The following is a 12464-nucleotide window of genomic DNA, read 5'->3' on the forward strand; positions in this document are numbered from 1 at the left end:
AAGGATCTTCCACCTTTAGACACTTTTGATATTTTAGGGATAACTAAGAGACCAGAGTTTTGCGAACGCAGTGCACGTGATGGATTGTATTCTGATAGTAATTCTCTAAGATATGAGGGTGCTAGGCCATTTAAGGCTTTGTAGGTGGTAAGTGATATTTTAAATTGTATGCGATAATTAACTGGTAGCCGGTGTAAAGATGCTAGAATTGGACTTATGTGGTCATACTTCTTAGATCTAGTAAGCACTCTTGCAGAAGCGTTTTGAATTAGCTGCAGCTTGTTTACCTGATTTGCATGGCATCCCCCAAGTAGCGAGTTACAATAGTCTATTCTAGAGGTCATAAAAGCATGGATAAGCTTCTCTGCGTCAGATGTAGACAGTATATGGCGTATTTTTGAGATATTTCTAAGATGGAAGAATGCTGTGCGGCAGACGTTGCCGATATGACTATCGAAGGATAAATTGCTGTCGAACATCACACCTAAGTTCCTAACCGAGGAAGATGGTACCACAGTGCAGCCATCTATGTGCAACTTGTAATCTGACATATTATGTTTGTAGCGATTCGGTTCAATAATAAGCATCTCTGTCTTATTGGAGTTGAGCTTAAGAAAGTTATATGCCATCCAGTCACTAACATCGCTAATGCAGTCTGTTAGCTTAGAAAACGTGTGGGTTTCGCTGGGATGTGAGGAAATGTAAAGCTGGGTATCATCCGCATAGCAGTGAAAACTTATGTTATGTTTCCTGATAATGTCTCCTAGAGGTAACATACCTCTAGGAGACATTACCCATTTTAAATTTTCTTGACCCTCAATGGGAGACTGTCGGACTTTACCTGCATTTTTTTGTGACTCCGCATAGATTGAGAGACTTGAGGAGGAAAGACTTGAGCTGAAACAACGCATCCGTGCCCTGGTGAAGGACAAAGGTGAGATCTTCATTCCAAACTTATCCATGTGACATTTGATTGGTTGTAATATGCAATTTGTAACACTGATAATACCTTTTCATATTTTCAGGTATATCAGTAGTCAGTAATTCATTGCTTGATGATGATGAAGAAAAGCCCAGATTTTCAGAGCAGAGGCCTGTCTCTGAACGTGTTGATGAAGAATTAAAAATCAAAGTAAGCCTTTATCTGAGCTTCAGAGTTTATTCAGCAGTTTTTTATCATGTTTATTCATGGCAAAGTGCTACACTGTCCACATTCCCTAACCAATCAGAGAAGATGTTGTTACTGTGGAACTAAAATTCCAAAATGTTAGCAAACGAAAATTCACTTTTGCCTCTTTTCTTGTATCTAAATGAGTAAAATCAATATTTTGTGTTTCTCAGAATGACCGTTTACAGAAAGAGCTGAACAATAAAGAGAAAGAATTGGAACTCAGGAGAACAGAATCTGCCCAATTCAAGGCCAAACGTGAGTACTATAAATGACTTTTACAACATGTTATGTCAGAATTTTTCACAGCAAATATGCTTTGCGTTTTCCTATAGTAAATGAAATGTTAAATGAGAATAAACAGCTAGAGCAGGGTATGAAGGAGATCTTGCAGGCCATCCAGGATGCTCAGAAGACGACACCTTCACCAACGGCGGTCAGCATTCCCAGTCTGGAACGACTCATCAATGTAAGTTTGCCCAGTGCAACCTGTATAAATTTCTTTGTTCGGCTAAACCCAAAGGTAGATATTTTGAAGAATGTTTGTAACCAAACCAATCAGAGGACCCATTGACTTAAATACTATGAAAAAAAGAATACTATGGAAGTCAAAGGGGCCCCTGATCGGTTTGGTTACAAACATTCTTCAAAATATCTTCCTTTTTGTTCATAAGAACAAAGAAATCTATATAGGTTTGTAACATAAATAATGACAGAATTTTTATTTTTTGGTGAACTATCCCTTTAACCCATTAACCGCTAGCCATTTTTTTTTGTTCAGTTGAGAAGAAATTATGTTTTTTGAGGAAAACATTGCAGGATTTTTCTCATTTTAATGGACTTTAATAGAGCCCAACATTTAATACTTTACTCAACACTTAACAGTTTTTTTCAACGGAGTTTCAAAGGACTATAAACGATCCCAAACGAGGCATAAGGGTCTTATCTAGCGAAATGATTGTCATTTTTGACCAAAAAAATAAAAAATATGCTCTTTTAAACCACAACTTCTCGTCTAGGTCCGGTCCTGCGTGACCTAACGTAAATGCGTAGTGACGTAGGGAGGTCACGTGTTACATATATAAAACGCACATTTGCGGACCATTGTAAACAATAAACTGACACAAAGACATTAATTAGTATCAGTTGACATACAACAACGTAGGAACGGTCCTCTTTCAACACACTTGTAAACACTGGGGCGGAGTTTCGCGTTCGTCCTCTGTGACCTCTTGACGTATTGCGTGGGGTCACGCTGACGCATCACGACCGGATCTGGACGAGAAGTTGTGATTTAAAAGTGTATATTTGTTATTTTTATTGTCAAAAATGACAATTTTTTTGCTAGATAAGACCCTTATGCTTCGTTTGGGATCGTTTATAGTCCTTTGAAACTCCGTTGAAAAAAAAACTGTTAAGTGTTGATTTAAGTGTTAATTGTTGGTGTCTATTAAAGTCCATTAAAATGAGAAAAATGCAATGTTTTCCTCAAAAAACATAATTTCTTCTCGACTGAACAAAGAAAGACATCAACATTTGTCTGACATGCTGGTGAGTAAATTATCTGGATTTTTCTTTTAAGAAAATAGAATATTCCTTTAAATATGGGTATTTTTATTTAAAAATACAACGTTTTAGCAAAAAGCTGACATAATTGCATTTTTGTGAAGGAATTTTTGTAAGAGATCAGATTCAGAACGATTATCAAAACATACACATAGTTTAAAATTAGTAAATAAAGTCAAGTTTACGCCAGATAACTCGTCAATGGCGGGAAAAGAGTTAAGACCGCTCAAACATGCATTTAAGCGTGGGATTAGGTTTAGGCCATAATTCTCTCAGTTGTTTAAAAATTTTCAAAGTCATAAAACTTGATTTTAAAGCTTATATTTTGTTTATCTTCAGGCTTTGGAGATGAAGTACTCAGAGGGGAAGTTTGATGCAAACCTGCACCTGAGATCTCAGGTAGATCAGTTGACCGGTCGTAATGAAGAGCTCAGACAAGAGATGAAAACAGCTAGAGATGAGGCGGCAAACACTTTTAACCAGCTAACAAAAGCCAATGAGAAGGTACTATCTTAAAATACCCAAAAGCACTTAATGCACTAAATCTTTACCATTTTTAAAAATATACTCAATTCTTTTGTGTTGTTATTTGGTTAGATTGCACGCTTGGAAAGTGAAATGGAGTCATTGGGCAAATCGGCTGGTAGATCCATCCCTTACAAGACATTAACTTTACCAGAAGAGATGACGTCAAGTAGTACCGAAGTCATCAACGCTCTAAACGAATACATGGTACAACTCTTACAGGTGTGTGTCTGGTTACTACATCAGGTTATAATGTAAACCTGCTGTTTGTCTGTATAGCATACGTAATATTGTGACTCCATCTGTGGTTTTTCAGGAGCTCAAAACCAAAGACGACTCCATTCAGCAGCTTGGATCTGCTCTGGAGGAGTACAAAAGAAAATTTGCTGTGATACGCCATCAACAAGGACTACTGTACAAAGAGTATAAAAAGTATGTCAAAACACATATATGCCCCATAATTGATAAAACATGATATTATTTAATGCGGTCTATTCTGCTGTAGCGAAAGAGAGTCCTGGCAGAAAGAGAGAGACTCTTTTGCAGAGCTGAAATCCAAGCTGGAGGAACAAAGGGAAGTGGACACAGTGAAAATCAATGAATACAATGTAAGATTTTTAAGGACTTATAAATGCTTATTTTACTTATTAAACTTATAATATGTGACCATTCGGTTAAAAGCCCAACTAAAGTATTTTTTGTGATGTACCGTTTTCTACATAAAATCACCCTGTGTATCTGTGAAAATATTTTATATATTAATAAATATATAGAAAATATAGGAATTAAATTCTATAGAATAAATTAATTTATATATATATATATATATATATATATATATATATATATATATATATAAATCTGCACTTTATTAACACTGATCACACAAAACACCATCAGATCTAAAGCTGAAGATTCAGATTTGTTCACATTTGATTCACTCTTCCTGTTTTTGTCCGTTTTGCAGCACTGGCTAGAGACTCTCGAAAAGGACCCAAGCGAGATCAAGCGACATCTGTCTGAGACGGCCCGAAAAATGATGGTTCTCAGGGTGAACGAGAAGTGCCTGACGCGGCGCTACACAACTCTGATCGAGCTTGAGCAACACTTGAGGAAGGAGAACGGCAAGTTGAAGGATGACTTTACACAAATGGAGGCCATGGTCACGGAAAGGATCGGCTACCTGCAGAGGTTCAAAGTAAGGCCCTCAAGTTAGACTTGAATTTTTTGCATGTGGTCAACAGAGGGCTGGAAGAAAAGATGTGCTAAAAAATGACTTTCTTTCTTAGTTGTTTTCAGTATAAATATCAAAAACTTCTTAAAAGGGACGTATCATGAAAATCTGACTTTTTCCTTTTTAGGTAATATAATTGGGTCCCCAGTGCTTCTAGACAATGTTAAAAATAACAACCCAGTAACTGCGTTTTGATAAACCATTCTCTGCAAGCATGTGGAAAAAATAGGTCACTGAAATTTGGCTCCCCTTGTGATGTCAGAAGGGGATAATACCACCCCTTAATCTGCACTTTCCAACCACGGCACTGCCATTTAGTGAAGAGATCAGCTCATTTGCATTTAAAATGACACACATCAAAATTTTACATTTTTGCTCGCACCTACAAAGTGGCAATTTTAACATGTTATAATAAATTATCTTTATGCTATTTTGAGCTAAAACTTGCCATACGTACTCTGGGGACAACAAAGATTTATTTCACATCTTAAAAAAGCCTTGTGAAATGTCTCCTTTAAATTAAGATGCAGTTCTTCACTGCAAAAAAATGACTTTGTTACATCGAATTTTTATCTTGCTTTTAGTACAAATATCTAAACTTGTTTTCTAAACAAGATTCATTTTTTATGAGCAAAATGACCTAAGAAAATAAGTCTAGTTTTTAGACAAAAAAAAGTAAATTTAAGTGAATTTGTGGTTAAAACTAGCAAAAAAATCTGCCAATGGGGTAAGAAATTTTTTCTTGAATAAAGTGTTTAAGAACTTTTTTTGACTTATTTCAATAATTATTTTCTTACACCATTGACATTTATTTTTTTTTTTTTTCCTGGTTTAAATTTTTTTTAAATTGTATATTTGTTTGTCTTAAAATTAGACTTATTTTCTTAAGTCATTTTGCTCATCAAGACAATACATTTTGATTTAAGAATTGTTAGATATTTGTACTGAAAACAAGACAAAAATATCAAGTACACTGCAAAAAATGCTTAGTATTTTTGTCTTGTTTTCAGTATAAATAAAACAAGCAAAAAAATCTGCCAATGGGGTAAGCCAAAAAATCTTTCAAATTTTTCTTAAACACTAAATTCAAGAAAAATTCAAGGAAAGATTTTTTGCTTGTTTTATGCACAAAATCACTTAAATTTGATATTTTTGGTCTAAAAACTTGACTTATTTTCTTGGGCCATTTTGCTCATCAAGAAAAAGCATCTTTATTTAAGATTTTTTAGATATTTTTTACTGAAAACAAGACAAAAATACTAAGAAAATGTTTTCTTGAAAAATTTTTTTTGCAGTGTTGATGAGCAAACTAAGAAAATAAGTCTAGTTTTTAGACAAAAAAATACAATTTAAGTGAATTTGTGCTTAAAACAAGCAAAAAATCTGTCAAATAAGTTAAGAAAATTTTTCTTGAAGTGTTTAAGAAAAAAGGTAACTCATTTCAAGATTTTTATTCTTACCCTATTGGCAGATTTTTTTTGCTTGTTTTAAGCACAAATTCACTTAAAAAAATTTGTCTTAACTAGACTTATTTTCTTAGGTAATTTTGCTCATCAAGAAAATACATCTTGACAAAAATACTAAGTAAGAAAGTCATTTTTTTGCAATGTACCAGTGAGATTTCAACAATGTGTCTTTGAAAATCCAGCTAGTCATTTGTTTCCACATAAAATCATCCTACATCATGTAAAGTACATTCTGTGAAAACATAACCTTGATATATTTAATACATTCTGAATAAGGCAATGTCAAAGACTAAAATCAATGTACCAGTAAAGTCAAACTTTGATGCTCATGCTTGTAATCTTATTCATAAATCTTTAGCATAAAATTCACAGGCAGGGTCACATATCATAAAATCTGGCCCACATTGCATCCTAATTTGGCCAAGGACTACCCACTAAGCAAAGACAAGGAAAGGCGGAAAACCCACTTTTGGGTACAGCATTTGTGTCAAATATAAACATTGTTTGAGATCTTGAAATGCTTTGTGGGTCACAATATAAATGAAACATTCTCACAGCAATCTTACTTTACTTTCAGGAAATGGCAGCATTCAAAATGGCCGCCCTGCAGAAATCGCTCGATGACAGCGTACCTGCTTCAGAGCTGGAGAGAGCCAACAAACAATACACAGAGCTCACTATTAAATACCGAAATCTCCTACAGAAAGACAATCACCTTGTTCAGAAGACAACCACTTTGGAGCACCTTGAGGTAGTCCATCACATTCAACTTACACTTCGCAATACAAAGCCATATCTTATTGTTATTACTATAATCTCCTTTGATTTTAGAAAGAGAATATATCTTTGCATGAACGCATAAATTCCAACAATAAAGAGCTTGAGATCACCAAGGAGAAGCTTCACACTTTGGAGCAAGCTTGGGAGAACATTAGCTCAACTGGTAAACATCACTGCTAAATGTTAATATCATATTATATCTGGGGTTATGCACAATGATGTCACAAGTCTGAACTTCTGGATCTCACAGGTGCTGAGAACAGTATGGACAAGGCAACCAAAGCTCTTGCCAACAGCGAGATCATATCAGCATCCAGACGCATCACCACATTAGAGATGAAGGAGTTGAACGAAAGGCAGAGAGCCGAGCATGCTCAGAAGATGTACGAGCATCTGAGGAACTCTCTCAAACAGGTGGAGGAGCGCAACTTTGAACTGGAGACCAAGTTTGCTGAGGTGGGACTATATGAGTGTTGAGCTGTGGGTTTACTCAAAACAGCACAATTATGCTAAAAAGGATCTTTTGTTTTTATTTGTGTATGTGGGCATAGCTCACGAAACTAAACCTGGAGGCTCAGCGGACGGAGCGCGAGCTTAGGGATGAGCTGGCTGACAGCGTCAGTAAACACATCAGTGATGCTGATCGCAAGCGAATTACAGAGTTGGAGAAAACGGAGGCGGAGCTGCGAATCGAAGTGTCTAAGTACGTGTGACGAAACAAATTGTTCAAGTTTATTTATGTGCCTCGCATTTACCAAAACATTGCACAAATGCAGATTACGGGAAGTGTCTGACGTGGCGAAAATGCAGGTGTCTGCGCTAGAGGCCAGGCAGCAGTCGAGGGAGAAAGAAGTGGAGAGTCTAAGAAGACAAGTCTTGGACTACCAGGTGTGACACTTTGGTTTTATAAAACAGGCTTTGTAGCACCATCTTAATCATAATTCCAACTATACATTTCTCCCTCAGGCTCAGTCTGATGAAAAGACCCTCATTGCTAAACTTCACCAGCACATCGTCGCCCTCCAGTTGAGCGAGACCACCGCCATCTCCCGGCTGGAGGCCGCCAACACGCGCCTGCAGAAACTCGAGGCCCAAAAACTTCGAATCGAGCAACAGCTCGATGCCCAGCAGCAGACGCTGTGGCACGCGAGGCAGGAGGGTCATCAGCGAGCAAGACACCTCCGCCAAACCATCCAGGCCCTCCGTAGACAGTTCTCCGGAGCTCTGCCGCTGGCCCAACAAGAGAAGTTCTCCGACACAATGCTCCACCTGCAGGAGGACAGGGCACGGGCCAGGGAGGAGGCACAGGGGGCCGAAAAGGAGAGGAGGAGAGCCGAAGGGAAAGCGCAAGAACTGGAGCTAAAGTTGAAGGGGTTGGAGGAGCTCATAGCAACGCTGAAGGATGCTAAAGGCGCTCAGAAAGTATGAGTATATGTTTTTATCTTTTTTGAGCTGCATTTTTCACTACTTTAAAGGCGGGGTGCATGATCTCTGAAAGCCAATAGTCCCTTTCACACATACAGTCTTTACTGGTAATTTACTGGTAAATTGCAGTTAACATGTCATGTGTGAACAGAACCTTTCCGGTAAATCAGTGCTCCCAATTTACCAGTAAGACAGGTTGTAAGATTAACGGTAATTTGCCGGTAAGCACTGTGTGTGAACGAAAAATATAGCATTACCGGCATTTAGATGACGTCAGACCGCGCTGACAGATCGGGCGGGCCAATCAGAAAGTTTTTTATACAGGTGACGCGGTTTCCCCCGGACTGTTTACGGACGTTTCCACACACATGTTGCTTAAAAGTCGAGCACACCTGAAGTTAACATCCACATTTCTTCACCAAAGTTGTTTAAAACAGCTTACCATCTAATTGCCAAATTGCCGACGTCCTTAGCACACCATCTGTGAAGCCTAATGTGCAAACGCGCAGGTTCCGTTTGACGCCGCCTAACGCAATGTTGTTTGGTCACGAGCAACTTCGCGACCGTTTGCCACAGATGTGAAAACAACAAAATACGCACCGTGGATATTAAGTCATAACCCGCCGTTTACAAATACGACACGGGCGGAGCTCGCCGGCCGCGCGCCACAGGTAACTTCCGCTTTCTCTCCGAATTTACCGGTATTTTGATACTGATGTGTGAATGATGTCTTACTGGTAAAAAGACGGAATGTCACTGCATGTGTGAACAGCACATTTTTGTATTTACTGGTAAATTCATTCTGGTAAATTCATGGTAATTTACCAGAATTACTGTGTGAAAGAGGCTAGTGTTGACATTTGAAATCACCTAAACAAACACACCACAATAGAATCTGGACCTTTTAAATTTGATAATCCGCCCCACACATACGCAACCCAGGCAACGATGTTGGTTAGTAGACACGCCCCTTACTGCTGATTGGCTATGTTGGAAGTGTGTTTTGGCAGTCATCCTGACTTCCTTCTTCAAAGTGTTTTTCAAATATCAAGCACCCTGCCTTTAAGTTTGTAGACATTATAGCAAACAATGATATGCACAAAATGTTGGTCTGCCCCCAGCTGCTTCTGATTGGTCCATCGTTTAAAAACCACTTGTCATTTCAATAGGCAATAATGTACACATGAAAATTCATTTAAAAAATTAACCCCCAAAGGTAGTCGAGTGGCATAAAAAATTGGAGGATGTCCGTCTGGCAGAAATGAGGCAGTCCAGAGAGCTCGCTGTCCAGAGAGAAGAGATCAATTACCTGAAGAACGTTGTGGCGGAGCAGGAACGCAATATCAGCAGTCTGGAAGAGGAGCTGGTGCAGCAAAATAATGTACGACTTAAGTTACACAGGCTGAATATTTGATTACCATGTTTTTTTACATTCAGGGCATATTTTGCTGCATGATTTCTTGTTTTGCATCAGCTTTTAGAGGAGCGGCAACTGCTCTGGGATCAGAGGGAAGTGGAATTGGAGCGTCAACTCGGCACCTATGAGAAACAACAGAATGAAATCCTAAGAACAGCTCAGAAGGTAACATCTACACAAATTTACACCCACATCGACTATTTCATTGATAAATCTTCAGTGTTTCCTACACCTTTAACTCATCTTTACCTTGTTTTACTTGGGTCTAGTTTGAGGAAGCCGCTGGTTCCCTACCAGATCCCGATCAGCCTCTAGCCCACCAGTTAGATTGCGCTCTTAGAAAAATCAAGGAGCATGTTCGTATCATCCTCGAGACAAAAGCCACCTGTAACATTCTGGAAGAGGTACTTTCAGCATCACAAAAAAATAGTCATGTGGTATGCATGTGATTTATAGATTGTTAACATTACCAATGAATAACCCTGCTGTTGAAGTATGACTGCTCTTGTTTGGTCCGAGCAGAAGCTGAAGGATAAAGAAGCAGCGTTGTGGACAGCAGAACAAAACGTCTTATCTCGAGACAAAGTGATCAATGAATTGAGGCTCCGCCTCCCAGCCGCTGCGGAAAGAGAAAAGCTCCTGGCTGACCTGAGCAAACAAGAGGACTCGGTCAGCCAGCCAGGCCTGAAGATCGCCCACCAGACTATCAACAACCTACAGGACCGCCTGGATCAGAAGGAAGAGGTTCTCAAGAAATACCAGAACCTATTAGCAAAGGCTAGACAGGTGCTTATGGACTTTTATATTTGCTAGCTTTTAACTCTTTCAACGCCATTGACGAGATATCTCGTCAATTAAGAGAAAACGCTTCCCCGCCAATGACGAGATTTTCCGTCTTTCCGCAATACCGCTATTATCCACCAGGTGGCGCCCTTCCGCAACTTTTTTAACCCGGAAGTATTACCCTATGGCAAGCGGCTGCATGTCTGTGTCTGTTTTAAAGATCGCTCTGAATGGGATCTCTATGAAAAGTCAGTCACAAAAATGGAATTATCTCTGCTTTTTGCTCAAAATGTGGTGTTTTTGCAAAAACCTACCCATATTCAAAAGCTGATTACAAAAGAACCACTGAAGGTAGGATGAAACGTTTTTTTTTTGTTTGAAAGCAGAGGGTATGTTCTTTCATTTGGTATATTGTATGTTTATATATTTAAAGAAAAACATTTTCTAGAAGGCATTAAACTTTGGTGAAAATCATGAAAAACGCTGGCGCTGGCTGGCAACTTTTTTTATAAAACGCTGGCGGTGAAAGAGTTAATAGTGATGTTCATTTGTGACCCTGGACCACAAACCAATCATAAGTTGCATGGGTATATGTAGCTCTACTGTAGCCAAAAATACATTGTACGAGTCAAAATGATCGATTTGTTATGCCAAAAATCATTAGGATATTAAGTAAAGAGCCACAAAGGTTTTTTGGTAAATTTCCTACTATAAATATATAAAAACTGTATTTATCATTAGTAATATCCATTGCTAAGGACTTCATTTGAACAACTTCGGCGATTTTCTCAATATTTAAATTTTTTGCACAATCAGACTTCAGATTTTCAAATTGATTATATTATATTATATTATATTATATACCACGGGCCTGTCGAATGCTTCATACTGATTGGCCTGAGAAATGTTCCATGGGTGTTGATTATTTTTCTGTAAACCGCACACCTTAATGTCTTAAAAATAGGCACCAGAGCGATTTTTGTGGTAACCGTGGTATAAGAGGAATAATTGAATCCGGTCCTTTGAATTATTTGAAAATAATGCACATTAATGCCGCATTATCACCTTGGGTGTGAATTATTTTAATTATAATGCAACGGCCCGTCCTCAATTATTCCTTACATATAGACCATTTCACAAGATGTAAACAACACTGGTCCAGAAGCACTTCCTGTTTCCGTTTTTTAACACTAGATAAACGTTGGGATAAAATAAACCAACAGAACATATAAACCTGAATTAACTGAAGTTAAACAAACATCTTAAAGATAATAATACATGTGAAATAAAAAAAATAACTGTCACAAACTGTAACAGGAAGTTTTTCTGGACCAGTGTTGTTTACATCATTTGAACTGGTCTATATTATATTATATATATATATATATGGCAAATATTGTCTTATCATAACAAACCATACATCAATGTATACTGTAAATCTCAATAAAAAAAACAAATTGACCTTTATGACTGGTTTTGTGGTCCACGGTCACATTTGAGAGCGGAAAAAAGCACAAAATATCCAAATGTAAGGTAATATTGTAATATCTTTACAATTTCCAGGAGCAAGAGGATATCACCAAAAAACATTCAGAAGAGGTTCGTGCCCTGCATCAGAAACTTGACATCTATATGGACACATCACTGGACCGCTTCCGACAGACTTCTTTGGTACTTCGAATATAATTATTATTTTTTTTTAATCTGTTTATTGAACTTTTACAAAAATATACTGGAGAATCATGAACAATTTTTTTTACCACAACTTAGAATATCATTTTTAAGGGTTAAAATGACCAAATAGCAGATCTAAAATGGCATCTAGTTCCTAGTAATTATCAAAATCATAAATTAGGATGTCTGTGATCTTCAGTTGACTCTTTGGCGATGAGCGTGCTTTTACGTGACATGTTTCTTACTGCTTGTTAGGCCAAAAACAACATTCCTTATAACCAATTAGATTTTAGGGTTAGATTAAAGGGATAGTTCACCAAAAAATTTAAATGCAGTCATCATTTACTCACTCTCATGTTGTTCTAATCCTATATACGTTTCTTCATTCTGTTGAACACAAAATAAGATGTTTTGAAAAACGATGGT

At 37.7% G+C, this 12464-nt stretch overlaps 1 protein-coding gene across 1 annotated transcript in view; it reads left to right on the forward strand.

Annotated features, from left to right (window-relative positions):
* Positions 1-12464, forward strand: part of cep290 (centrosomal protein 290) — a 39177-nt gene that overhangs the window by 13187 nt on the left and 13526 nt on the right. The window contains exons 16-35 of the mRNA XM_065291775.2: positions 868-934; positions 1026-1132; positions 1342-1426; positions 1504-1637; positions 3074-3238; positions 3332-3481; positions 3576-3691; positions 3765-3867; positions 4227-4457; positions 6537-6710; positions 6791-6902; positions 6990-7195; positions 7291-7442; positions 7516-7627; positions 7706-8161; positions 9381-9545; positions 9639-9746; positions 9851-9985; positions 10104-10367; positions 11928-12035. Of these exons, the coding sequence (XP_065147847.1) occupies positions 868-934; positions 1026-1132; positions 1342-1426; positions 1504-1637; positions 3074-3238; positions 3332-3481; positions 3576-3691; positions 3765-3867; positions 4227-4457; positions 6537-6710; positions 6791-6902; positions 6990-7195; positions 7291-7442; positions 7516-7627; positions 7706-8161; positions 9381-9545; positions 9639-9746; positions 9851-9985; positions 10104-10367; positions 11928-12035 (3150 nt within the window). The remainder of the gene's footprint in view (positions 1-867; positions 935-1025; positions 1133-1341; positions 1427-1503; positions 1638-3073; positions 3239-3331; positions 3482-3575; positions 3692-3764; positions 3868-4226; positions 4458-6536; positions 6711-6790; positions 6903-6989; positions 7196-7290; positions 7443-7515; positions 7628-7705; positions 8162-9380; positions 9546-9638; positions 9747-9850; positions 9986-10103; positions 10368-11927; positions 12036-12464) is intronic.

This window comes from Paramisgurnus dabryanus, chromosome 23 (genome assembly GCF_030506205.2).
Source record: "Paramisgurnus dabryanus chromosome 23, PD_genome_1.1, whole genome shotgun sequence".
Classification (NCBI taxonomy): Eukaryota; Metazoa; Chordata; class Actinopteri; order Cypriniformes; family Cobitidae; genus Paramisgurnus; species Paramisgurnus dabryanus.